The sequence below is a fragment of the Heptranchias perlo genome, chromosome 30 (assembly GCF_035084215.1).
Source record: "Heptranchias perlo isolate sHepPer1 chromosome 30, sHepPer1.hap1, whole genome shotgun sequence".
NCBI lineage: Eukaryota > Metazoa > Chordata > Chondrichthyes > Hexanchiformes > Hexanchidae > Heptranchias > Heptranchias perlo.
In genome coordinates this window covers 31,168,541-31,196,406 of record NC_090354.1, presented here as the reverse complement: position 1 = coordinate 31,196,406, position 27,866 = coordinate 31,168,541, and the positions used below count along the sequence as shown (strand labels likewise).

The 27,866-nt window shown below is 49.2% G+C and overlaps 1 protein-coding gene across 1 annotated transcript in view; it reads left to right on the top strand.

Annotated features, from left to right (window-relative positions):
• Positions 1 to 27,866, top strand: part of LOC137300033 (potassium voltage-gated channel subfamily H member 6-like) — a 185,093-nt gene that overhangs the window by 104,031 nt on the left and 53,196 nt on the right. Inside the window, exon 6 of the mRNA XM_067969125.1 lies at positions 22,167 to 22,592. Coding sequence (XP_067825226.1) covers positions 22,167 to 22,592 — 426 coding nt within the window. The remainder of the gene's footprint in view (positions 1 to 22,166; positions 22,593 to 27,866) is intronic.

Genomic DNA, 27,866 nt, shown 5'->3' with positions numbered 1-27,866 from the left:
CGTCACCACACGGACTGCAGCGGTTCAAGAAGGCAGCTCACCACCACCTTCTCAAGGGCAATTAGGGATGGGCAATAAATGCTGGCCTTGCCAGCAACGCCCACATCCCATGAACGAATAAAAAAAAACCATGGCACATTGCATGGTGCATGGTACGTTACAGCTGGTGTGGTACATTGCAGGGTGTACGGTACATTGCAGGGTGTATGGTACATTACAGGAAGTATGTTACATTGCAGAGTGTACAGTACATTGCAGGGTATATGGTACATTTCTGGGTTTATGGTGCACTACAGGGTGTATGGTACTTTTCAGTCTGTAAGGTACATTATAGGGTACATGGTACATTATGGTGTGCATGGTACAATGCAGTCTGTATGGTACATTACAGGGTGTATGGTTCATTACAGGTTGTGCAGTTCATTGCAGGGTGTACGGTACACTTCAGGGTGCATGGTACTTTGCAGGGTACATGGTATATATCAGGATGTATAGCACATTGCAAGATGTATGGTACATTCCAGACTGCAAGGTATATTCCATACTGCAAGGTACATTGCAGGGCGTATGGTACATTACAGAGTGCATGGTGTATTACAGGGTGTCTGATACAGTGCAGGGTGTGTGATATGGTGCAGGTTGTGTGATGCAGTGTAGGGTGTATGGTACATTACATGTACATACAGACAGAGCAGGAGTTAAAGTTTTCAATTGGGGAAAGGCCAATTTTACTAAACTGAGAAGTGATTTGGCAAAAATAAACTGGAAACAGCTACTTGAAGGTAAATCAGTGTCAGAGCAGTGGGAGGCATTCAAGGGGGAGATTCAAGGGGTTCAGAGTAAACATGTTCCCACAAAGAAAAAGGGAGGGGCTGCCAAATCTAGAGCCCCCTGGATGTCAAGAAGCATTCAGGGTAAAATAAGGCCAAAACAGAAAGCCTATGATAGACACCGGGAACTCAATACTATGGAAAGCTTAGAGGAGTAAACAAAGTGCAGGGGTGAAGTTAAAAAGGAAATTAGGAAAGCAAAGAGAGGGAATGAAAAAATATTAGCAGATAAAATCAAAGAAAACCCAAAGATGTTTTATAAATACATTAAGAGCAAGAGGATAACTAAGGAAAGAGTAGGGCCTATTAGAGACCAAAAAGGTAAACTATGTGTGGAGGTGGAAGATGTGGGTATGGCTCTTAATGAATACTTTGCATCTGTCTTCACAAAGGAGAGGGATGATGCAGAGATTGTAGTTAAGGAGGAGGAGTGTGAAATATTGGATGGGATAAACATAGTGAGAGAGGAAGTATTAAGGGGATTAGTAGCTTTGAAAGTGGATAAATCACCAGGGCCGGATGAAATGTATCCCAGGCTGTTAAAAGAAGCTACGGAGGAAATAGTGGAGACTTTAACAATCATTTTCCAAACGTCACTGGATACAGGCGTGGTGCCGGAGGATTGGAGGACATTGTACCATTGTTTAAAAAGGGAGTGAAGGATAGACCGAGTAATTACAGGCCAGTCAGTCTAACCACGGTGGTGGGTTAATTACTGGAATCAATTCTGAGGGACAGGATAAACCGTCACTTAGAAAGGCACGGAGTAATCAAGGACAGTCAGCATGGATTTGTTAAGGGGAGGTCGTATCTGACTAACTTGATTGAACTTTTCGAGGAGATGACAAGGAGGATCGATGAGGGTAGTTCAATTGATGCAGTCTACATGGATTTTAGCAAGGCTTTTGACGAGGTCCCACATGGCAGATTGGTCAAAAGGATCCAAGGGAATGTGGCAAATTGGATCCAAAATTGGCTCAGTGGCAGGAAGCAAAGGGTAATGGTCGACGGGTGTTTTTGCGACTGGAAGGCAGTTTCCAGTGGGATGCCGCAGGGCTCAGTACTAGGTCCTTTGCTTTTTGTGGTATATATTAACGATTTGGACTTAAACGTAGGGGGCATGATTAAGAAATTTGCGGATGATACAAAGATAGGCCGGGTGGTCGATAGTGAGGAGGAAAGCTGTAGACTGCAGGAAGATATCAATGGACTGGTCAGGTGGGCAGAAAAGTGGCAAATGGAGTTCAATCCGGAGAAGTGTGAGGTAATGCATTTGGGGAGAGCAAACAAGGCGAGGGAATACACAATAAATGGGAGGATACTGAAAGGTGTAGAGGAAGTGAGGGACCTTGGAGTGCATGACCACAGATCCTTGAAGGTAGCAGGACAGGTAGATAAGGTGGTTAAGAAGGCATATGGAATACTTTCCTTTATTAGCCGAGGCATAGAATATAAAAGCAGGGATGCTGGAACTGTATAAAATACTAGTTAGGCCACAGCTTGAGTACTGCGCACAGTTCTGGTCACCACATTATAGGAAGGATGTAATTGCACCAGAGAGGGTGCAGAGGAGATTTACGAGGATGTTGCCAGGACTGGAGAATTTTAGCTATGATGACAGATTGGATAGGCTGGGGTTGTTTTCCTTGGAACAGAGGAGGCTGAGGGGTGATTTGATTGAGGTGTACAAAATTATGAGGGGCCTCGATAGAATGGATAGGGAGGACCTATTTCCCTTAGCGGAGGGGTCAATAACCAGGGGGCATAGATTTAAAGTGATTTGTAGAAGGATTAGAGCGGAAATGAGGAAAAAAATTTTCACCCAGAGGGTGGTGGGGGTCTGGAACTCACTGCCTGAGAGGGTGGTAGAGGCAGAAACCCTCAACTCATTTAAACAATACCTGGATGTGCACCTGAAGAGCCGTGACCTGCAGGGCTACGGACCAAATGCGGGAAAGTGGGATTAGGCTGGGTGGCTCGTTCCTCAGCCGGCGTGGACATGATGGGCCGAATGGCCTCCTTCTGTGCTGTAAATTTTCTATGATTCTATGATTACAGACTGCATGGTACATTGCAGGGTGTATAGAACAGTACAGGGCATCTGGTACATTATAGGGCATGTGGTACATCACAGGGCTTGTGGTGCATTTCAGGGTGTATGCTACATTACAGAGTGTATGGTACATTATAGAGTGTATGGTACATTACGGGGTGCATGATATATTACAGGGTGTGTGGTACATTTCAGGGTATGTGGTACATTTCAGGGTGTATGGTGCATTACAGGTGTATGGTACATTATAGAGTGTATGGGACATTGTAGGGTGTATGGTACATGATAGGGTTTATGATACATTACATCATGCACGGTACATTACAGGTTGTATGGTATATTACAGGATGTATCATACATTACAGGGTGTATGGTACATTACAAGGTGTGTGGTACATTAAGGGTTTGTGGTATATTACAAGGTGAGTGGTACATGACAGGATGCGTGGTACATTACAATGTTGGTGGTACATTAAGGATTTGTGGTACATTACAGTGTGTATGCTACATTATAGAGTGTATGGTACATTACAGTGTGTGGGGTACACTACAGGGTGCATGATACATTACAGGGTGCATGATCTGTTACAGGATTATGGTACTGGTGGATACCTCGCTCAGATTGGTGTGTAAGTTTTATTCTGTCAGAGAGTTGGAATCGAAAGCACGTCCTCCAGCAGGCTGGGTATTTTTAATGTGCTTCTTCACATCTCTGCTGATGGTCTCTGAAGAGTTTAAGAGCTGACACTTGAGCAGCTGATCTCAGATTGTGTGTCAGAACCACCAGGACTATCAATAGGAAGAAATAACAATGAGTGGAGCTGTCGTCATGGCCACCAGCTCAGTGACTGGTGTGCGGGGCTGTACTCAGAGCTGGACACTTTCTCGCCTGTTGTTGTTGGAAGCTCCACACTCAACATGAGCCTGAAGCAGAGCTTGAATCCAGTGAGTATGAAGCACCTTACCATGGATATCTTGCTGTGTGTTCTGATTGTACGGGGCTCGGTGTATCTGGTGCAGAGGATGCGTCTGGTTATGTAAATACTTTGGGCAAAATCCTGTGCTTATAAACATTGGTGATGTGAGAATTCCTGGTGATTGCTGTTTGATCCCAGACCAGGAAATTTCAGGGTTTTCTGGGCAATGCTGAGGGAAATTGATGAAATGATTTTTGGAATTGAGAGAGTTGGATCAATTCGCCGAAAGTCTCTCTCCGTTTGTGTGTCGGTCTGTCTGTATCACTCGCTTCCTCGGATTTTCCCTCCTCCTCGTGGTTGACTCTTCCTGGGATACAGTTCCACAGGACATCGACTACCCCCTCCCTCCCCCTTCTCAAACACCCATTGACGTGCCTGGACAGTGAGTCTCAGGCCATTCTACCACAGAGGGCATCACAGTCCCGCTCGATCGAGCCTCACCTGAGATCCAGTTCCCACCGTGGGGTCACTGGATAGTGATCGGGAGTGAAACTGTGATGCATTCCTCAGTCGAATAGCCTAGTGAGACGGGTTGATTTTTTTGAATCCCCGCTCCCTAACCCGGGAAATGCTGAGGCCAGTGCCTAATCTGCTGTATCCGTGCACCATCACACGGGTAGTTCTGATCAACACTAACAAGTTGTGAGTGTGACTAACATTGATGAGACCAGTGCACTGGGTTTTCTGCTATTGTATCTGTGTAGGGCTGTAACTGTGTGAGAGGGAAGCGTCAGCCAGGGTTCCTGCTCCTGATCACTATCCAGTGACTCCTGCTGTGTGTGTGGACATTGGGTGAAAGCAGGATTGGGCACAGCTGCGATGCCCCCCATGCCCAAGTAGCTGCAGGCACTCACTGTCCAGGCTCATATGTCATGAGGTGCCGGATATAATTTACCGGCACTGGGACTGCACACGGGAACATTCATGGGAGGAGGGGAGAAAATGAGAACGGATCATGCAACGAAGGACATTTTTAAAAATGCAAGCAGTCTGTGTGTGCACATCTGCTTCTTGCTCTCTCTATCTCTCTGTGTCTTTCTTTCTCTCTTGGTGTCTTTTTTGCTCTGTCTCTCTGGCTCCCTCTCCATCTCTCTCTCTCCCTCTCCGTCTCCGTCTCTCTCTCCGTCACTTTCTGTCACTGTGTGTGACTCTCTCTCAATGTCTCTTTCCCTCAGTGTGTTTCTCCCTTGCTCTACAACTCTCTCTGTCATCTACTGTCTCTCTTTGTCTTGTTTCATCTTTGTATCTTTCTCTCAATGTGTCTCTCTGTTCCTATCTTTCTCTCTCTCTCACTCCCTCTCATTCTGTTATCTCCTTCACTCTCGCGCTCCCTCTTCCCCTCTCTGTCTCTCTCTCCCTGTCTCTATTTCTCTCTTGCTCTCTCCCACTCATTCTCTCTCACAATGTATCCCTTTCTCTTTCGTGCCCCCTCTCCCTCTCTCTGTCTGTCTCTCTCTCTCTCTCTCTGTCTCTCTCTCTCTCTGTCTCTCTCTCTCTGTCTCTCTCTGTCTCTCTCTCTCTCTGTCTCTCTCTGTCTCTCTCTCTCTGTCTCTCTCTCTCTCTCTCTGTCTGTCTCTCTGTGTCTCTCTGTCTCTCTCTCTCTGTCTCTCTCTCTCTGTCTCTCTCTCTCTCTCTCTCTCTGTCTCCCTCTCCCTCTCTCGTGCCCCCTCTCCCTCTCTCTCTGTTTGTCTCTCTCTCTCTATCTCTGTCTCTCTATCTCTGCCTCTCCCTCCCTCTCTGTCTCTCTCTCTCTCCCTCTCTCTGTCTCTTTCTCCCTCTCTCTGTCTCTCTCTCTCTCTCTCTCTCTGTCTCTCTCTCTCTCTCTCCCTCTCTCTCTCTCTCTCTCTGTCTCTCTCTCTCTCTCTCTCTCTGTCTCTCTCTCTCTCTCTCCCTCTCTCTCTCTCTCTCTCCCTCTCTCTGTCTCTTTCTCCCTCTCTCTGTCTCTTTCTCCCTCTCTCTGTCTCTCTCTCTTTCTCTCTCCCTCAGTCACAGAACACCAGCAACAATACTTTAGCCTTCCATTAACTCCCACTTCTACTAACCTTGGACATCGTTGTTCCCTCCTTCAGCTTGCACCCTGCTTCTTTACAAGAGTGTGTGTGAATGTGGGAATGTGCGCTGTGTCATTGTGTTCAGGTATTACTCTCTGTGTAGGAGTCTGTCTGTCTCAGCATGCCTCTGTCTAGTCTTTGTCTCCTTGCCGAGGTCCGTGCCCCTAGATGTGTCTGTCCCCAGGCGGCTTTTATCTGTATTATCAGCCCATTGAACCAGCTCCAGCCGTGTCAGAAACTGGCAGAGAAATGGAAGAGAGAGAGATAAACCTCTTCTCAGTGTGATCACCCTTGGCAAGCGGTTGATGTTTGAGGATTTGTTTCACTTGTGAACGGGACGTCTGTGCGAAGCTCGCCCAGGGTACAGGAAGCACCAGGAAAGCTTGAAGCTAAAGTGCTTTGTCTGAGCAGCACCGGGAGTCTGGAGCTTGTCCTGTCTTCAGCTGTTTAAAGTTCATGGGACAGGCCAGGCTGTGGGGAGGTCCATTTCTCGGGATTAACCTCTCAGGCTCCATTCAGCTCTATAACAAGGCTTCGGGACCAGGGATCTGGCACCACTCCAAACGCACCTGACATTTTAGTGAGAACCCAAGGCCCACTGTCCGTGCAGCACCAAGTAAATTAGGAAGTAGTGAACCGGAGACACCAAGCTTGAGTTTTAAAAGCCTAAAGACAGCAGATGTAATGTGAGACGGAGAAAGGTCGTGGGTTCAAGTCCCACTCCAGAGACTCGAGCATGAAATCCAGGCCGACACTCCAGTGTAGTACCGAGGGAGTGCGGCACTGTCGGAGGTGCCGTCTTTCGGATGGGGACGTTAAACCGAGGCCCCTTCTGCCCTCTCAGGTACTATTTGAAGAAAAGCAGAGGAACTCTTCCCGGTATCCTGGCCAATGTTTATCCCTCAACCAGATTATCTGGTCATTATCACATTGCAGTTTGTGGGATCTTGCTGTGCACAAATTGGCTGCCGCAGTGACTACACTTCAAAAGTACTTCATTGGCTGTAAAGCACTTTGGGACATCCTGAGGTTGTGAAAGGCGCTATATAAATGCAAGTTCTTACTTTTCTTTTAGGTAGACTTGGAGGTTGGATCTCCAGGCTCAGTGTGAGCCTGTGACACTCCATCATGGGCAGAATGTACCTGAGGGCTGAGAGTTTGTTTCCAGCCTTGATCGCTCCCTGCAGGAAGCACCAGGAGGGGAGAGCGGGGGAAGGGGGGGTGGAGGCTGGCCCATCCCCATGTCCCATAACTGATGAAAGACACTGGCAGATGCCCTGTGGTGTGGGTGTGCAATGGGGCTGTGTGTCTCACTCCAGGACACACAGCGAGCTCCTGATACCAGCCTGTATCCCGCAGGAAGGAGTGAAAACCGGGACAGTGAGTTATGCCGCCGTTCCTGGGCAGTGACTAGCAGCTGAAACACGGCCGCGGGCAGTCGTCCCTTCCGTGCCAGTCTGCGAATGAGGCGCAGCGAGCCGAGAAATCCAAAGGGATTAAAAAACACTTCGGAAAAAAATGCTTCATTCTACTCTCCACGGGCGGGCGTTTCTAATTTGAGATTAATTGAAGGTGGCCTGACAGCTTGGTGACGATCCAGCAGCCAGCGGGATCAATAAATCATGAATTAGCATCAGTCTTCTGCCTAATTCAATGTATAACCACGTCTGCTGCTGAGCTGTCCAGCTGTGGCTCTTCCGAAAGGCTGAATAAGGGAGTCTCTGTCAATGCTGCTTCGGCTTCAGAAATGCAGATTGCTCCACAGTAAAATTTCCTTTTGTGACTTGTCCTTGGGCTGTGGGGGGAGCAAGGCCTCATTTATTGCCCACCCCTAGGTGCCCTGAGAAGGTGATGGATGCACCAACTGTAAAGAAAGAAACATTTATATAGCAACCTCAGGACCTGCCAAAGCTCCTTACAGCCATTGAAGTACTTTGTGAAGTGTAGTTCCTGTTGTAATGTACAAAGTGTAGCAGCCAATTTGCACACAGCAAGATCCCACAATCAGCAATGTGATAATGATCAGATGATCTGTTTCAATGATGTTGGTTGAGGGATAAATGTTGGCCCGAACACCGGGGAGAACTCCCCTGCTCTTCTTCAAAATAGTGCCATGGAATCTTTTACATCCACCTGAGAGAGCAGAAGGGGCCTCGGTTTAACGTCTCATCTGAAAGACGGCACCTCCGACTGTGCAGCACTCCCTCAGTATTGCACTGGAGCGTCACCCTAGATCATATGCTTAAGTCTCTGGAGTGGGACTTGAATCCACAACCGTCTGACTCAGAGGCGAGAGTGCTACCATCTGAGGCAATTTCACAACTCGTTGTGGTGGGATTTGAACTCACGACCTCTAGGTCACTAGTCCAGTACCAGAAACACAAGGCGACTGTACCCAGAAATGAAAGATGTTTGAAAGGATCATTTTTAGCACACACATAAATGCGCACGCAGCAAAATCAGGATTTTTAAAAATATGTTCGTGGGGATGTGGGCGTCGTTTGCAAGGCCAGCATTTATTGCCCATCCCTAATTGCCCTTGAGAAGGTGGTGGTGAGCCGCTGCCTTGAACCGCTGCAGTCCGTGTGGTGAAGGTTCTCCCACAGTGCTGTTAGGAAGGGAGTTCCAGGATTTTGACCCAGCGACGATGAAGGAACGGCGATATATTTCCAAGTCGGGATGGTGTGTGACTTGGAGGGGAACGTGCAGGTGGTGTTGTTCCCATGCGCCTGCTGCCCTTGTCCTTCTAGGTGGTTGAGGTCGCGGGTTTGGGAGGTGCTGTTGAAGAAGCCTTGGTGAGTTGCTGCAGTGCATCCTGTGGATGGTACACACTGCAGCAACGGTGCGCCGGTGGTGAAGGGAGTGAATGTTTAGGGTGGTGGATGGGGTGCCAATCAAGCGGGCTGCTTTGTCCTGGATGGTTTCAAACTTCTTGAGTGTTGTTGGAGCTGCACTCATCCAGGCAAGTGGAGAGTATTCCATCACACCCCTGACTTGTGCCTTGTAGATGGTGGAAAGGCTTTGGGGAGTCAGCCCTGCAGAATACCCAGCCTCTGACCTGCTCTTGTAGCCACAGTATTTATGTGACTGGTCCAGTTAAGTTCCTGGTCAATGGTGACCCCCAGGATGTTGATGGTGGGGGATTCGGCGATGGTAATGCAGTTGAATGTCAAGGGGAGGTGGTTAGACTCTCTCTTGTTGGAGATGGTCATTGCCTGGCACTTGTCTGACACGAATGTTACTTGCCACTTATGAGCCCAAGCCTGGATGTTGTCCAGGTTTTGCTGCATGCGGGCACGGACTGCTTCATTTTCTGAGGGGTTGCGAATGGAACTGAACACTGTGCAATCATCAGCAAACATCCCCATTTCTGACCTTATGATGGAGGGAAGGTCATTGATGAAGCAGCTGAAGATGGTTGGGCCTAGGACACTGCCCTGAGGAACTCCTGCAGCAATGTTCTGGGGCTGAGATGATTGGCCTCCAACAACCACTACCATCTTCCTTTGTGCTAGGTATGACTCCAGTCACTGGATAGTTTTCCCTCTGATTCCCATTGACTTCAATTTTACTAGGGCTCCTTGGTGCCACACTCGGTCAAATGCTGTCTTGATGACTACTACATCTAGGCTTGGGCTTTTAAATGGCAAATAACATTCGTGCCACTAAAATGCCAGGCAATGACCATCTCCAACAAGAGAGAGTCTAACCATCTCCCCTTGACATTCAATCGCATTACCATCGCTGAATCCCCCACCATCAACATTCTGGGGTGTCACCATTGACCAGAAACTCAACTGGACCAGTCACATAAACGCCATGGCGACTAGAGCAGGGTCAGAGGCTGGGTATTCTGCGGCAAACAGCTCACCTCCTGACTCCCAAAGTCTCTCCACCACCAACAGCTCAGACATTGTTTCAGGACATTGATCCCTGAAATTTGGCCTCATTGTACCCATTCTATTTCTAACCCCCACTCCCCCCCCCACCATGTCTTTTATTCCTTTCATTTCTCTCATCATAGTTCCTTCCGTTATGTGTGTTTTATTTCTCTAACCCCCTTCCCCCGTTCCTTTGTTCTATCCTTTCTTAAACACTGTTGATCTGTAATATCTTTCAGTTGTGAGGACGGGTTTCTACCCGAAACATCACCTGACTCGTGTTTTCTCAACGGAAGCTGCCTGACCTGCTGTGCACCTCCAGCAAACAAAGTTTTTGATTCATTCACAACTACACCAGGAGGATTGGTGTGGGAAATGAAAATATCATATTGGTGTCGAGGGAGCTTTACACTCCATTTAATCAGTGCTGTACCTGCCCTGGGAGTGTTTGATGGGACAGTGTAGAGGGAGCTTTACTCTGTATCTAACCCGTGCTGTACCTGCCCTGGGAGTGTTTGATGGGACAGTGTAGAGGGAGCTTTACTCTGTATCTAACCCATGCTGCAAGTAAAATAAAAACAGAAAATGCTGGAGAAGCTCAGCAAGTCAGGCAGCATTTGTGGAGAAAGAAACAGAGTTAACGTTTCAGGTCGAAGACCTTTCGTCAGAACTGGAAAATGTTAAAAAGTTAAAGTTTTTGAACAAGTACAGAGCCAGGGAAAGTGAGAGGGGAGGGAGGGAAGAACAGAAGGGAAGGTCTGTGATAGGATAGAGGGCACTAGTGATTAAATGACAAAATGGATGATGGTGCAAGGCAAGGAGGGTGGTAATGGGACAGGTTAAGAAACAAAAGATTGGTCAGGAGTAGCTGTAAATGGCTACATCAGAACCATTACCAGCACTCGCTGACCCAAAAAATGGGAGCAGTGGTTATGATCTGAAGTTACTGAAATCAATGTTGAGTCTGGAAGGTTGTAAAGTGTCTAAACGAAAGATGAGGTGCTGCTCCTCGAGCTTACGTTGAGCTTCATTGGAACAGTGTAAGAGGCCGAGGACAGAGAAGTCAGAGTGGGAGTGGGAAGGGGAATTAAAATGGCAAGCGACCGGCAGGTCAGGGTCATGCATGCGGACAGAGCGGAGATGTTCAGCAAAGCGATCACCCAGTCTGCGTTTGGTCTCCCCAGTGTAGAGGAGACCGCATTGTGAGCAGCGGAGACAGTAAACTAAATTGAAAGAAGTACAAGTAAATCACTGTTTCACCTGGGAGGAGAGTTTGGGGCTCTGGACAGTGGGAAAGGAGAAGGTGAAGGGGCAGGTGTTGCATCTCCTGCGCTCACACGGGAAGGTGCTGTGGGGAGGAGAGCAGGTGTTGGGGGTGATGGAAGAGTGGACCAGGGTGCCGTGGAGGGAACGGTCCCATCGGAATGCTGAAAGGGAAAGGGAGGGGAAGATGTGTTTGGTGGTGGGATCGCGCTGGAGGTGGTGGAAATGGCGGAGGATGTTATGTTGAATGTGGAGGCTGGTGGGGTGGAAGATGAGGACAAGGGGGATCCTATCATCGTCCAGGGAGGGAAGGGAAGGGGTGAGGGCAGAAGTGCAGGAAATAGGACGGACACGGTCGAGGACCCTGTCAACGACAGTGGAGGGGAATCCTCGGTTGAGGAAAAAGGAGGACATATCGGAAGCACTGGTGCAGAAGGTGGCATCGTCAGAACAGATGCGACGGAGAAACTGGGGGAAGGGAATAGAGTTACCTGTTCTGACAGTATTTTGCTTTTGATTCCATGCTGTACCTGCCCTGGGAGTGTTTGATGGAAGAGTATAGAGGAAGCTTTATCCTGTATCTAATCCATGCTGTACCTAGGATGATAGAAAGGTTACAGCACGGAAGGAGGCCATTCAGCCCATCAAGTCCGTGCCTCCACCGTTCCCTGCCCCCCCCCCCCCCCGACCACCTCAGGCAGTGCATTCCAGATCCTAACCACTCGCTGTGTAAAAAAGTTTTTCCTCATGTCCACTTTGGTTCTTTTGCCAATCACCTTAAATCTATGTCCTCTGGTCCTTGACCCTTCCGCCAATGGGAACAGTTTCTCTTTATTTACTCTGTCTAGACCCTTCATGATTTTAAATACCTCTATCAAATCTCCTCACAACCATCTCTGTCCCAAGGAGAACAACCCCAGTTCGTAAATCTTTTCTGCACCCTTTCTAAAGCCTTCACATCTTTCCTGAAGTGCGGTGCCCAGAACTGGACACAATACTCCAGTTGTGGTCGAACCAGTGTTTTATAAAGGTTCATCATGACTTCCTTGCATTTGTACTCTATGTCTCTATTTATAAAGCCCAGGATCCCGTATACTTTTTTAACCGCTTTCTCAACCTGCCCTGCCACTTTCAACGATTTGTGCACATATACCCCCGGATCTCTCTGTTCCTCTACCCCTTTTAGAGTTGTGCCCTCTAGTTTATATTGCCTCTCCTCGTTCTTCCTACCGAAATATATCACTTCACATTTTTTTGCGTTAAATTTCATCCGCCACGTGTCCGCCCATGTCACCAGCCTGTCTATATTCTCTTGAAGTCTATCACTATCCTCCTCACTGTTTACTACACTTCCAAGTTTTGTGTCATCCACAAATTTGGAAATTGTGCCCTGTACACCCAAGTCCAAGTCACTAATATATATCAAGAAAAGCAGTGGTCCCAGCACCGACCCCTGGGGAACACCATTGTACACCTCCCTCCAGTCCAAAAAACAACCATTCACCACTACTCTCTGTTTCCTGTCCCTTAGCCAATTCTGTATCCATGCTGTTACTGCCCCCTTTATTCCATGGGCTTCAATCTTGATGACAGCCTATTACGCTGCACTTTATTAAACGCCTTTTGAAATTCCATATACACCACATCAACTGCATTGTCCTCATCGACCCTCTCTGTTACCTCATCAAAAAACTCTATCAAGTTAGTTATACACGATTTGCCTTCAACAAATCCGTGCTGGCTTTCCCTAATCAATCCACACTTATCCAAGTGACTGTTAATTCTGTCCTGGATTATCGTTTCTAAAAGTTTCCCCACCACTGAGGTTAAACTGACCGGCCTTTAGTTGCTGGGTTTATCCTTACACCCTTTTTTGAACAAGAGTGTAACATTTGCAATTCTCCAGTCCTCTGGCACCACCTGCTTCTGGAGTGTTTGATGGGACAGTGTAGAGGGAGCTTTACTCTGTATCTAACCCGTGCTGTACCTGCCCTGGGAGTGTTTGATGGGACAGTGTAGAGGGAGCTTTACTCTGTATCTAACCCGTGCTGTACCTGCCCTGGGAGTGTTTGATGGGACAGTGTACATGGAGCTTTACTCTGTATCTAACCCGTGCTGTACCTGCCCTGGGAGTGTTTGATGGGACAGTGTAGAGGGAGCTTTACTCTGTATCTAACCCGTGCTGTACCTGCCCTGGGAGTGTTTGATGGGACAGTGTAGAGGGAGCTTTACTCTGTATCTAACCCGTGCTGTACCTGCCCTGGGAGTGTTTGATGGGACAGTGTAGAGGGAGCTTTACTCTGTATCTAACCCGTGCTGTACCTGCCCTGGGAGTGTTTGGTGGGACCCCAAATCTAGCCCCCCCCCCTCCTCCCCGCCTCGGTGGACCTCTATTGGTCTTTGACCCTGGAGCCTTGTGCTGTTATTGGATGAGTTTTTATTCTAATTAATTTGCCACTTATTTTGTAAATTTTAATCTTGTTATAAGCCTCACAGTTGGCACCTCATCAAGGGCCTTTCCTGAAGAAATTTACTGAATCTTCCTGTGCTGACAGGGGCTGTCAGATATTAATTATCTGAGTGTGTTTAAGCAGATCAGTATAATACTAATCCTGAGTATTAAAGAGTTCAGAAATGTTTGGTACCACAATGAATTATTGTGTTTGGACAGTGCGCCTCGCAGCCTGTGACTGGATTGAGAACTGGTTTAAATAATCTACATGAGTAAAGGTTGTTGTTCTTTTATTGTACGAAAGAGTGCAGGTACTCTACAAATCACATTTACACAGGATTCTGATGGTGCAAAATCACATCCCATCTCCCACCCCTCTATTCCAGGACCACCATCTCGCATCTGTATGTGCCAGTATTTCCCAGCTCTTCTCTTAAGGAAACATTGAGGAGGCAAGATCAGCCCAGCAGTAGTGAGAACACTCTATTAAAAACACATGCGCTGTCATTTTAACAGAGAGCTTCCATTCCCACGTGAAATGCTGAAAAACACTCACAGATCCACAGCTAGCAGGACATGAGGAGAGATAGAGAGGGAAAAATACTAGGAAGGAGGAAAGAGAGAGAAGCAGGGCAGAATACCCCAATGCTGCTCGGCCGTACCACACGGCTCTCGTGTTGGACGCAGTTTGACACTTTTAGCCGTGTTTGTGCTCCTAATCGCAGGTGATGTAAATCACAGCTGAACATCTCACACCTGGGACTTGTCCATTGTTGATGGGAGTGGGTCCATCAGAGCTTTGATCTTATATCTGTTTACACACCAACCCTCTGCATTCGACATGGACAGTCAGTGGTTTGGACCCAGTGTCCACTTGTCTGCACTTACAGATATAATCACTGTGAATTGAAACTCCCAGGAGTGTTGGGGTTCAGCTGTATTGTCCACCTGTCACCAGGTCATGTGGCTCCCATGCTGCCAGCGCACATTGAACTCAAGATGGAGAATTGACTGCATGGTCTGTGGTGTATAACTAATACGGCTCTGGCAGGACTTATCAAAGGAGATTTATTAAAGGTCCCGTCATTAACCATTAGATGTTGACTCTATTGAAGGGCAGTGTTTGAATTTGACTTTGATGTGGATTTAGTGTGCATTTCACGAACTGGTTCTAGCACCCTGAGCTTCTGCCCACTCCTTATAAGGCTCGTGATGTGAGAGAGGGCGGGGCCAAGTGTGAGGACTCTGAACTCCCGACCTCCTAGGCCCCTCAGTCGGCAGCTGTAGGAATGTCGGTCAGTGCACCTGATGAAATCGAGCATACCAGGCTGCCCATGGCCCAAGTGGGCCCCACCCAGGAGGAACCTGAAGTTGTCTTTATTTTTTTTTACAATTTAAATGCGGCCCTCTTACACTGAGCACCCCCCGCCTCGGGCTTGGACCGAGCGCTATACGCCACACTGTGCAGCATCCAGGAGCACCTGGGTGCCTGAGACGCTCTCCCAGTGGCCCAGGTACCTACCAGGAGCATGTTAGATAGGGATCTTCACCCAGCCCTAGAACAGTCCTAGCAGCTGAGGTTCCCGCAGGTTTGTGGGGCCATTATTAGGATTCACTTGATGTACACTACTTAGAATTCCCCAACAAGATCTCCGAGTCTTTTCTCCAGTGTAACTGTTCCCAATTTCTGTAGCTCCATCCATCTGCCCTTCACTGTCCCGTATCCAGGAGCAGGATGTCCCAGGGTAGTACAATGACCAGACTGTACACAGTACTCTGGGTCAGAGAGGATGCTCTCTACAAACTCTGTATCACTTTTTTAAAGAATTCATTCTCAGGATATGGGTGTCGCTGGCAAGGCAGGCATTTATTGTCCATCCCCAGTTGTTCTGAGAAGGTGGTGGTGGGCATTCTTCTTAAACCGCTGCAGTGTCACGATTTTCATACAACCTAGTATCTTGCTAGGGCAGTTGAGAGTCAACCACGTTGGTGTGGGAACTGAAGTCGTGTATAGGCCAGACCGGGTAAGGACGGCAGGTTTCCTTCCCTAAAGGACATCAGTGAACCAGTTGGATTTTTACGACAATCTTACAGCTTCATGGTCACTTTTACTAATGCCAGTTTTTTACCTAATAACTCAAATAACATAACCACTAGACCACTGTACCCTTTCACCTCCTGGGATTTGTACTCTCTTCCTCTGATTGTACAGCCAAAGCTCTCTCCTCATTGCTGACTACATGGCAACTGATGGTTTCAGCAATCCATCCACTACACCCCTCTCCTGTGTTGAATCCTTGTCGATGTACAGTTTAGTTTGTATTCCTTTTCTCAGTCTCATCATTCTGCCTTCATCCACATTAAACATTTGCCAACTTCCCAATTGATCCAAATCTGCATCTTGTCCCCTTGTCCTGTGTTATTTGCATTCCCCTTTCTCTCCACCCCAGTCTGCTATCAGCAGCAAACTCAGACAGCTGTATTTCTGTCCCCATTTCATTGCAAACAGTAATGGTCCCAGCACCCAAACCTTTACTGCCTACTTGCTACAAATATATTTAGATAAACTTTCACATTAAATTTTATACGAATATACAAAAATGACAGGCGGGAAAAGACCAACCGGCCCATCAAACCTGCCCCACACTCGTGATGGTTGGAGTATCAGGACTGAGAGTCCGTTAATCTCCTCCTTCTGCTGGAGGTGGCTCCAGATACAGCTAAGCTTTGCCTCAATCAATTTCCAGTCCACTGCATTCTGTGGATTCCAACCTAGTGTCAAACACTTTGCTAAAATCTAAATATATATAGACACCTACCCATGTTCCCCATGTCTATGAGCCTCAGTATCTCTTCAAAAAAGACAATAGGTTTGTCAGACGTGACCTCCCTCCCATCAGGTTATAGCCGTGGCTCAGTGGGTAGCGCTCTTGTCTCTGAGGCAGTGGGGTTGTAGGTTCAAATCCCACTCCAGAGACTTGAGCACATAATCTAGGCTGACACTTCAATGCAGTACTGAGGGAGTGTTGCATAGTCGGAGATGCCGTCTTTCGGATGTGATGTTAAACCGAGGCCCCGTCTGCCCTCTCAGGTGGACATAAAAGATCCCACGGCCACTATTCGAAGAAGAGCTGGTGGAGCTTTCCCCGGTGTCCTGGCCAATATTTATCCCTCAAACAACATCACTAAAACAGATAATCTGGTTACTGTTTGTGGGATCCTGCTGTGTGCAAATTACACTTCGAAAGTAATTAATTGGTTATGCAGTGCTTTGGGATGTCCGTTGATCATGTAAGGCGCTATATAAATACAAGTTCTTTCCTTCGTGAAGCTATGTTGACTTCCTCTTGTTATTCCATACTTCTCCATATGATTCATTACGCCCTCCTTTAGGGCACTATTCGGTGTCAGACTTGCCAGTCTCTCATTATCTTTCTGCTCCTTTTTATAAATTAATGTTACATTGGCCCTCCTCCAATCCTCGGGCAGAACTCTGATCTCAAAGATTCCCCAATGAAAGCCCCTTCCTGAAGTGCCAGAGTACACAGCTGAGACCTATTCCTTTCCAGCCTAACATCTGCTCACGTAGGTGTTGCTTGGGGGATAAATATTGGCCAGAACGCCAGGGAGAACTCCCCTGCTCTTCGTCGAGATCAGGATCAGGAACTCTGCCTGATTTTTTTTCCCTTCCCTGGCTCAGGAAAAGATGAGGCCAATTTCAGCACCTCGGCCAAGACCCTGAGCTACCTCCGCACAGACCAGGGATCAAACCTGGGACCTTCGAAGGCCGGATGCCTTGGCTACTCGTAGTTCTCTCAGTTCTTCTATCGCCATCTTATTAATAATTTCTATCATTCTGAAGATTTGCCTATCTCGCTTAGGTGATGTTACCCCTGGTAAGGAGATACTTGACTTACTCCCTGAACATCGTCACAAAGAAGGCGTTTAGGATTCTGTCAGGCCTTGTCATCCAGTGGAATCTTTCAGAGGTCGCACTGTTTCCTTGATTAACTACTTGCTACAAATATATTTATATAAACCTTTCACGTTAAATTTTATACGAATATACAAAAATGACAGGCGGGAAAAGACCAGCCAGCCCATCAAGCCTGCCCCACTCTCATGACGATTGGAGTATCACTTCCTGCCCTCCGCAGCCACGTAATCTCCTGGGAGAAAACATTCCCCAATAAGGGAAGAAAGGTCTGGAAAATTCCTCTCCGACCTCCTCAGACAATCGAAACCAGTCAAGCCGATCACATGGACCATGCGTTTGTTATCTGTTAATCCATATATATTCCCCGCAATCGTAATCTCATTTTCTATTATGGCTCCTGACCAGTTTCTTAACCTCATTTAGATAATTCTTATCTTTACCTCTGCCCTCTCTCCTCCCCCATAGATCTGAGTGAAATCCTGCTATCCACGGAGCTTTACAGAGCAGAAAGCTGCCAGCTTTCATCCCTGGCCTCTGCTGAGTTAGTTGGTCTCAGACAGTGTGGCAATAGCCTCAGCAATGCTGGACAAGGAAATAGGCAAAGAAAATCAGCCTGGGTTCCCAGGCCTGATCACTGCCCAGTGACTCCTGCTGGAAATTGAGGAAAAGGTCAGGCTTGTCTGCGATGCTCTTCATGGTTGAAAAGCCTGCCAACACTCACTGTCTAGGCTCACGACACTTTAGACAGTCCATTAGGACTCATCCTTACACCCCATCTACAGGTCGGACTCTCAATAGCTGGGTATGTCCAAAGGTGGCACTATGGTGACACTAAGGCCAGAATAGAACTGTGAGAACTTCTGCAGCTCAACTAGGGATCTCTACCAGGACAGGGGTGGCTCGGTTGGTGACTGCCTCCTCCCACCAATCGTGGCTGCTGTTTGTCACATCTCCCAACTTTCCGTGCACACTTGCATTGCGCAGGTCGCTGACTGGTTGCCAGGAGCAGATTTCCTTTGGAAATCAGCCCAAGAGCAGCAAAGAGCCCCCCAACCCTCTGACCACCCACCCACCCACATTTCCGACCACCCACCCAAATCTCCGATCACCCGACCATCCACCCACCCACATCTCCATCCACCCACCCACATCTCCAACCACCCACCCACCCACCCACATCTCCACCCACCCACCCACATCTCCGACCACCCACTCACCCACATCTCCACCCACCCACCCACATCTCCACCCACCCACCCACATCTCCGACCACCCACCCACATCTCCGACCGACCACCCACCCACATCTCCGACCACCCACCCACCCACATCTCCACCCACCCACCCACATCTCCGACCACCCACCCACATCTCCCAAATGGTTGGAATCCCACAAGCACAGAGCAAAGCTGACTGTCATCATGTGACTAAATGTGGCCCTATCCCCAGTGCGACTCCATTCATGAACAGAAAAGGTCCCCACTCCTACTCCATGAACATCCAGTTGCCCAGCAACCACAAGAGTAGAATTATGCACACAAAGGCCCGTCACTTTGGCGTGGCCCCTCATTCCTTCATCCTACAGTAGTTGACGGTGCCAGCGTAATTTGACGGGCCAAGAATCCACATGGCAAAAGTTGCTAATGGCACCAGTGTGTAACCCCAGGACAAGGCCTGAGGGGAACTATAATGTAGCACGCACTACCACCAGGTTTATGTTGATCACGCCATTGGTATCTTCAAGCAGCGATTCAGATACCTGGACAGATCAGGAGGAACGCTCCTGTACAGCACGGCCAAAGACTCAAAGGTTATTGTAAAGAAAGCATTCCTTTATATAGGACCTGAGGACATTCGAAAGTACTTTACAGCCAATGAAGTACTTTGAAGTGTCATCACTGTTGTAATACAGGGAAACATGGCAGCCAATTTGCACACAGCAAGCTCCCTAAAAAAGAAAAATTAAAAATAATGATCAGATAATCTGCTTTTAAATGTGGGTTGAGGGATAAATGTTGGCCAGGACATGGGGGAGAACTCCCCTGCGCTTCTTCGAAATAGTGCTATGGGATGTTTACGTCCACCTGAGAGGGCAGACAGGCCCTCGGTTTAACCTTTCATCTGAAAGGCTGCACCTCTGACAGTGCAGCACTCCCTCAATACTACATTTGGAGTGTCGGCCTAGATTATGTGCTCAAGTCTCTGGAGTGGGATTTAAACTCACAACCTTCTGACTCAGGGGTGAAAGTGCTACCCACTAAGCCACGGTTGGCTCTTTATAATAATAAAAGATGACATTGTCCTCACTGTCATCGTCTCCTCACTGCCATTACCTGAACCCAGGGATTGTGGGGTATGGGGGATGATTCATGAAACTGTGGCGGCCTTGCAGAAAAGAGTTCCGAATAAATGGTCAACCCCCCCCCCTTCCCCTCCCCCTTGATGACCCAGCAGGGAAAGCTAGTTGGAGCCAAGTGGGGGTCTAGTTCCAGTCTGTGCTGAGTTAAGGGTTTCTAGTCTTGACTGCTATCCAGTGATGCCCCTCCAATGGCAGCTGTCAGCTGAGGACAAGACCAGGCTCGATGGTCAACCAGCTCGCTAACACTCACAGCCTGTCTAGTCTCACATGAGTGTGGCAACCTAGGTTGAGCAGATAGTGCCAGTGTAACTGTACCGAGCAGCAATCAAACCTCCATAGAGGACAAAGTGAGAAAACACTTCCTGAGACACCACATCATGTGCTGTGCCGGAGAGTCCAGAATAACCGCACAAAGAACCAGATGCCAACAGCGGTAATTGAGTGGGAACGAGGTGAACTTTGAGATTTCATTTTGATAATGTATCACTTCCACGATAATGAAATTGTTCTTGTCTGAGCTTGTCTGTCGCTGCCTAATTTAAATTTTGCTAATCTTGACTTTTCATTAACTCTCTGAGGATTAACAACAGCTGGCAATGGATTCAGAAAGGTTCAGGCCGCGATCTGCAGCTGTCACTGGGTTCCGAACCTGTTAGGAGATGGTTAAGATGTGAACATTCTCTCTGTTAGGAGATGGTTAAGATGTGAACTTTCTCTCTATTAGGAGATGGTTAAGGTGCTTGATCAATCCCTGTGCTAAGCTGCTCTTTTAATAAATGTGATTTGAGATTTCTTGGTGTTTGTGTTAATCTGAAGTGTTGGTCTCTTGTCGTGACTGAGTGTTTCTCGAGTTAGCTTCACTGTTTCTACATTATTTTCACACTCCTATATTTAAGTTGCTCTGTTGCTGCGATGCTCATGCCATGGCTCGAGCTGACTCGACTGGTTTACTTTACTAATACAGAAATTTGTGCTCATCTTTATTCAATATTCCTCTGAGCCGGGTAGGGGGGAAAACAAAAACCAGCCTGGGTCCCTGCTCCCGATCGCTACCCAGTGACCCCGGCTAGAAAACGTGAGTGTGTGCAGACGCTGTAGACAAATCAAGATCCCACAGAGAGAAATTAGATAAATGACCAAATTATTCCTTTTCTGGGCAGGGTTACTTGAGGGAGGAATTTTGGGTGGGGACAATTTTGAGACTATTGTGGGGGGGAGGGGTTAAAATAAAAGGAGTGACAATGGCCATGTGCAATTCCATTTCACTTTCTGTGCTATGCTTGTACCATTTGCACAGCCTGGAGATGTGACTGACACCAGATCGCAGGTCCTCCCAGTGACTGACACCAGCTCGCAGGTCCTCCCAGTGACTGACACCAGCTCGCAGGTCCTCCCAGTGACTGACACCAGATCGCAGGTCCTCCCAGTGACTGACACCAGATCGCAGGTCCTCCCAGTGACTGACACCAGCTCGCAGGTCCTCCCAGTGACTGACACCTGCTCGCAGGTCCTCCCAGTGACTGACACCAGATCGCAGGTCCTCCCAGTGACTGACACCAGCTCGCAGGTCCTCCCAGTGACTGACACCTGCTCGCAGGTCCTCCCAGTGACTGACACCAGCTCGCAGGTCCTCCCAGTGACTGACACCAGCTCGCAGGTCCTCCCAGTGACTGACACCAGCTCGCAGGTCCTCCCAGTGACTGACACCAGCTCGCAGGCCCTCCCAGTGACTGACACCAGCTCGCAGGTCCTCCCAGTGACTGACACCAGCTCGCAGGCCCTCCCAGTGACTGACACCAGCTAAACACAAGGAGATATGTGAGTGGACCTGGTGCTGCTCCCTCCCTATGGAGAGAGGCCTGACGCCCGCTTCTCCCTCCCCGTGGGGAGAGGCCTGGTTCCATAGGGAAATGCAGCAGCTAATTTGCACACAGCAAGGGACCACAACAGCAATGTGATAATGACTAGATAATCTATTTTACGATGTTGGCTATGGGATAATTATTGGCCAGGACACTAGGAGAACTCCCTTGCTCTTCTTTGAATAGTGCCATGGGATCTTTTATGTCCACCCAAGAGGGCAGATTTGGTTTAACGTCTCATCTGAAACACGGCACCTCCCTCAGTACTGCACTGAAATGTCAGCTTGGATTATGAGGTCAAGTCTCTGGAGTGGGTCTTTGAACCCACAACCTTCTGTCTCAGAGGCGAGAGTGCTACCCACTGAGCCAGGGCTAACACCAATTGTAGTCCTCCAACTGGCGCAGATCAGCCAACTCAGCACAGACCAAGGGCTCGAACCTGGTGACATTCCAGTCTGGGCAGGTCAGTACTCACCCGTCATTGTTTCTTCTGTGTTGTAGGTCCTCTCGCTCGGAGCTGATGTGCTTCCAGAATATAAACTGCAAGCCCCCCGCATTCACAAGTGGACTATTCTTCACTACAGCCCTTTCAAGGCGGTCTGGGACTGGCTCATTCTCCTGCTGGTGATATACACTGCTGTCTTCACCCCGTACTCTGCCGCCTTCCTGCTCAACGATCAGGAAGAGGAGAAGTGGCGGGAATGTGGCTACTCTTGCAACCCACTGGCCATTGTGGACCTGATCGTGGACATCATGTTCATCATCGACATCATCATCAACTTCCGCACTACCTACGTCAACAAGAACGATGAGGTGGTGAGTCACCCAGCGAAAATCGCCATCCATTACTTCAAGGGTTGGTTCCTCATCGACATCGTGGCCGCCATCCCATTCGATCTTCTTATCTTCAGGTCTGGGTCCGATGAGGTAATTCAAAACAGTGGCCGTCCAGGGCCGTGGTGTTTCACAATGGAGTCTCGTGTTGTGGGAGGATCTGGGTTCACAATGTCTCATTGCACACACACACACACACACACACACACACACACAGAAACACACACGCACACACACACACACACACACAGAAACACAGTCATTCAAGCATTCACACACACAGAAACACACGCATGCACACAGACAAGCACGCTCACACATGTGCACATACACTTGCACACAAATGCACACTCACGCATATGCGGACACAAGCACACAGATACGTACACATACACATCCCTTGACAAACACCCGTCCACAGACCAACAAATACAAACACACACACAATTACACCCACACACTGGCCCACACCCCTGTCAGTAGCTATGACAACAGAGGGGGGGGTAGTGCTGCAATGGACTGGTCCACTGACACTTGCTGTCTAGACTGATACACGGAGCTTGGTCACTTGGGCAAAGTCCTGGACAGCTCCCAGCACCTGTGGAACCACAACTGTACCAGAGAGTCAGGGCCGAGGGGAGAGACAGTGGAAAAATAACACCAGGGGAAGTCCACAGTGTGTGTCTGTCTCGATGGCTCTCTCTCTCTGTCTCACATCCTCCTCCACAATTCTCTGTGTTTCTCTCATTCTGTCTCTCTCCAACTGTCCCGATCTTTCTCTCTCTCTCTCTTTCTGTTTCTCTCTCCCCCTCTCTGTCTCTTTCTCTCTCCCTCCCCATCTATCTCTCTTTCTCTCTCCCCCTCTCTCTGTCTCTCTCACTCGCCTTCTGTCTCTCTATCTCTCTCTCCCCCCTCACTGTCTCCCTCTCTCCCCTCTTTCCGTCCACCTCTCTCTCCTCCTTTCTATTTCTCACTCTCTCTGTGATCTCTCTTTTCCACTCTGTCTCTCCCCCTCTCTATCTCTCTCAGTGATCTCGCTCTCTCCCATCACTGTACCTGTCTCCCTTTCTCCCCTCTCTCTGATTCCCTCTCTTCCCCTCACTCTCTGTCTCCCTCTCTCCCCCTCCTCCTCTCTGTGGTCTCTCTCCCCCTCTCTCTCTCTGCCTCTCTCTCTTCCCCTATCTCTGTCTCTCTTTCTCCCCCCTCTCTCTGTCTCCCTCTCTCCCCCTCACTCTCTGTCTCCCTCCCTCCCCCTCTGTCTCCCTCTCCCCCTCTCTGTGATCTCTCTCTCTCCCCCTCTCTCTGTCTCCCCCCTCTCTCTCTGTCTCTCCCCCCTCTCTCTCTCTCCCCCTCTCTCTCTCTCTCCCCCCATCTCTCTCTCTGTCTCCCTCTCCCCCTCTCAGTGATCTCTCTCTCTCCACCCCACCTCTATCTCTCTCTCTCCTCTCTCCCCCTCTCTCTCTCTCCCCCCCCTCTCTCTCTCTCTCTCTCTCTCCCTCTCTTTCTCTTCCCCCCTCTATCTCTCTCTCTCCTCTCTCTCTCTCTCTCTCTCTCGCCCCCCTCTCTCTCTCTGCCTGTCTCTCTCTGCCTCTCTATCTCTCTCTCTCTCTCCCCCTCTCTATCTCTCTCTCTCTCTCCCTCCCTCTCCATCTCTCTCCCCCCTCACTCTCTCTCTCTCTATCTATATCTCTACCCCCCATCTCTCTCTCTCTCCCCCCCCCTGCTATCTCTCTCTCCCCCCCTCTCTCTCTCGCTCTCTCTCTCCCCCCTCTCTCTCTCTCCCCCACTCTCTCTATCTCTCTCTCTCCCCCCTCTCTCTCTCTCCCCCTCTCTCTCTCCCCCCTCTCTCTCTCTTCCCCCCACTCTATCTCTCTCTCTCTCTCTCTTTTCCCCTTTCCAGTCCGAGTTGATGAGGTTACAATCAGACTGTTGATTAAGAGTGAATCACATTTCAGATGAATCCAACAGCTGACAATTTACTCATGAAATCACATCAGACAGTGACCTCTGAGCCCCCGCGGGGACAGCTGTTAAACGTGCAGGAGCTGTCAGCACCAGGCTGAGGTGTATCCCATTATCTCGCTCACAGGCACCAATCCGCACTCCAGCTTTGGCACCAAACTTGGATCATTCCAGCTTCAGAAGTACAGACCTTGTACACAACGCCTGAGTGTGAAAGGGACACTTTAACAATCGATTCCAACCCTTGCTCTCAGCAGCCGGCACTGAGAGTGCAATCCAGGGGAGAGAGAGTGTCAGGACTGGGCTGTGGGGAGTGTGTCAGGACTGGGTGGTGAGTGTGTCAGGACTGGGCTGTGGGGAGTGTGTCAGGACTGGGCTGTGGGGAGTGTGTCAGGACTGGGCTGTGGGGAGTGTGTCAGGACTGGGCTGTGGGGAGAGTGTCAGGACTGGGCTGTGAGTGTGTCAGGACTGGGCTGTGGGGAGAGTGTCAGGACTGGGCTGTGGGGAGAGTGTCAGGACTGGGCTGTGAGTGTGTCAGGACTGGGCTGTGAGTGTGTCAGGACTGGGCTGTGAGTGTGTCAGGACTGGGCTGTGGGGAGTGTGTCAGGACTGGGCTGTGGGGAGTGTGTCAGGACTGGGCTGTGGGGAGTGTGTCAGGACTGGGCTGTGGGGAGAGTGTCAGGACTGGGCTGTGGGGAGAGTGTCAGGACTGGGCTGTGAGTGTGTCAGGACTGGGCTGTGAGTGTGTCAGGACTGGGCTGTGTGGAGTGTGTCAGGACTGGGCTGTGTGGAGAGTGTCAGGACTGGGCTGTGAGTGTGTCAGGACTGGGCTGTGGGGAGTGTGTCAGGACTGGGCTGTGGGGAGTGTGTCAGGACTGGGCTGTGGGGAGTGTGTCAGGACTGGGCTGTGAGTGTGTCAGGACTGGGCTGTGGGGAGTGTGTTAGGTCTGGGCTGTGGGGAGTGTGTCAGGACTGGGCTGTGGGGAGTGTGTCAGGACTGGGCTGTGAGTGTGTCAGGACTGGGCTGTGAGTGTGTCAGGACTGGGCTGTGGGGAGTGTGTCAGGACTGGGCTGTGGGGAGTGTGTCAGGACTGGGCTGTGAGTGTGTCAGGACTGGGCTGTGAGTGTGTCAGGACTGGGCTGTGGGGAGTGTGTCAGGACTGGGCTGTGGGGAGTGTGTCAGGACTGGGCTGTGGGGAGTGTGTCAGGACTGGGCTGTGAGTGTGTCAGGACTGGGCTGTGGGGAGTGTGTCAGGACTGGGCTGTGAGTGTGTCAGGACTGGGCTGTGAGTGTGTCAGGACTGGGCTGTGGGGAGTGTGTCAGGACTGGGCTGTGGGGAGTGTGTCAGGACTGGGCTGTGGGGAGTGTGTCAGGACTGGGCTGTGAGTGTGTCAGGACTGGGCTGTGAGTGTGTCAGGACTGGACTGTGGGGAGTGTGTCAGGACTGGGCTGTGGGGAGTGTGTCAGGACTGGGCTGTGGGGAGTGTGTCAGGACTGGGCTGTGTGGAGTTTGAACCTGTGTCCCCTTGTACTACTCTCGCAGTTTCATTTAAAGACATTGTACGGATTTATCTTTTCCATACTGCTTACAATCTCAACGTCTCCTTTCAAGGCTGAAAAGCCAGTTTCTCATAACTCAGACATAAGGGGTCGATCTCGCAGCATGCCCAGTTAATCTATTTTGATTGAGCGTCACCAGGAGAACTCCCCTGCTCTTCTTCAAACAATGCCGTGGGATCTTTTACACCCACCTGAACAGACGGACAGGGCTGCAGTTTAACGTCGTGTCTGAAGACGGCACCTCTGACAATGCAGCACTCCCTCGGTACTCGTGTCAGCTGTGACTCAGTGGGTAGCACTCTCATTTCTGAGTCAGAAGGTCGTGTCTTCAAGTCCCACTCCAGAGATTTAAGCACATAATCCAGGCTGACATTCCATTGCAGTACTGAGGGATTGCTGCACTGTCAAAGGTGCCATCTTTTGGATGAGATGTTAAACCGAGGCCCCGCCTGCCCATGGCACTATTTTGAAGAAGAGCAGGGGAGCTCCCCCAAGTGTCCTGGCCAATATTTATCCTTCAACCAACACCAGCTAAATTATCTGGTCATTTTTCTCATTGCTGATTTTCCGACCTTGCTGCGTGCAAATTGGCTGCCAGGTTTCCCTATTACTACATGTTATTGACTGTGAAGTACTTTGGGATGTCCTGACTGGTGTATAATTGCACTGCACTGGAGTGCCAACCTAGATTATATGGTCGTGGAACAGGGCTTGAAACCACAACCTTCTGATTCAGAGGGAAGACTGCTACCCACTGAGTTACGGCTGCTTCTAGACAGTGTGTACAGGCAGAACAGTGAGATACTGGGGTGGAAGGGCAATAGGTCACACATGGATCTGCTGACGAATGCAAAGGGTTGATTGGTCAACTTTATGCCTCTGAAGTGCCCCATAACCTGTGGTACCCCACTGTGGCCAGTGGGGTACCACAGGGATCGGTGCTGGGTCCCTTGCTGTTTGTGGTCTACATTAATGACTTGGATATGAATGTAAAAGGTATGATCAGTAAGTTCGCTGATGATACAAAAATTGGTAGGGTGGTAAATAGCGAGGAGGATAGCCTCAGTCTGCAGGACGATATAGATAGGTTGGTCAGATGGGCGGAACAGTGGCAAATGGAATTTAACCCGGAAAAGTGCGAGGTGATGCACTTTGGAGGGACTAACAAGGCAAGGGAATACACAATGAATGGGAGGACCCTAGGCAAGACAGAGGGTCAGAGGGATCTTGGTGTGCAAGTTCACAGATCCCTGAAGGCGGCGGAACAGGTAGATAAGGTAGTAAAGAAGGCATATGGGACACTTGCCTTTATTAGCCGAGGCATAGAATATAAGAGCAAGGAGGTTATGATGGAGCTGTATAAAACACTGGTTAGGCCACAGCTGGAGTACTGTGTGCAGTTCTGGTCGCCACACTACAGGAAGGATGTGATCGCTTTGGAGAGGGTGCAGAGGAGATTCACCAGGATGTTACCAGGGCTGGAGCGCTTCAGCTATGAAGAGAGACTGGGAAGATTGGGTTTGTTTTCCTTGGAGCAGAGGAGGCTGAGGGGGGACATGATTGAGCTGTACAAAATTATGAGGGGCACAGATAGGATGGATACTAAGGAGCTTTTTCCCTTTGTTGAGGTTTCTATAACAAGGGGACATAGATTCAAGGTAAAAGGCGGGAGGTTTAGAGGGGATTTGAGAAAGAACTTTTTCACCCAGAGGGTGGTTGGAGTCTGGAACTCACTGCCTGAAAGGGTTGTGGAGGCAGGAACCCTCACAACATTCAAGAAGCATTTGGATGAGCACTTGAAATGCCATAGCATACAAGGCTACGGACCAAATGCTGGAATATGG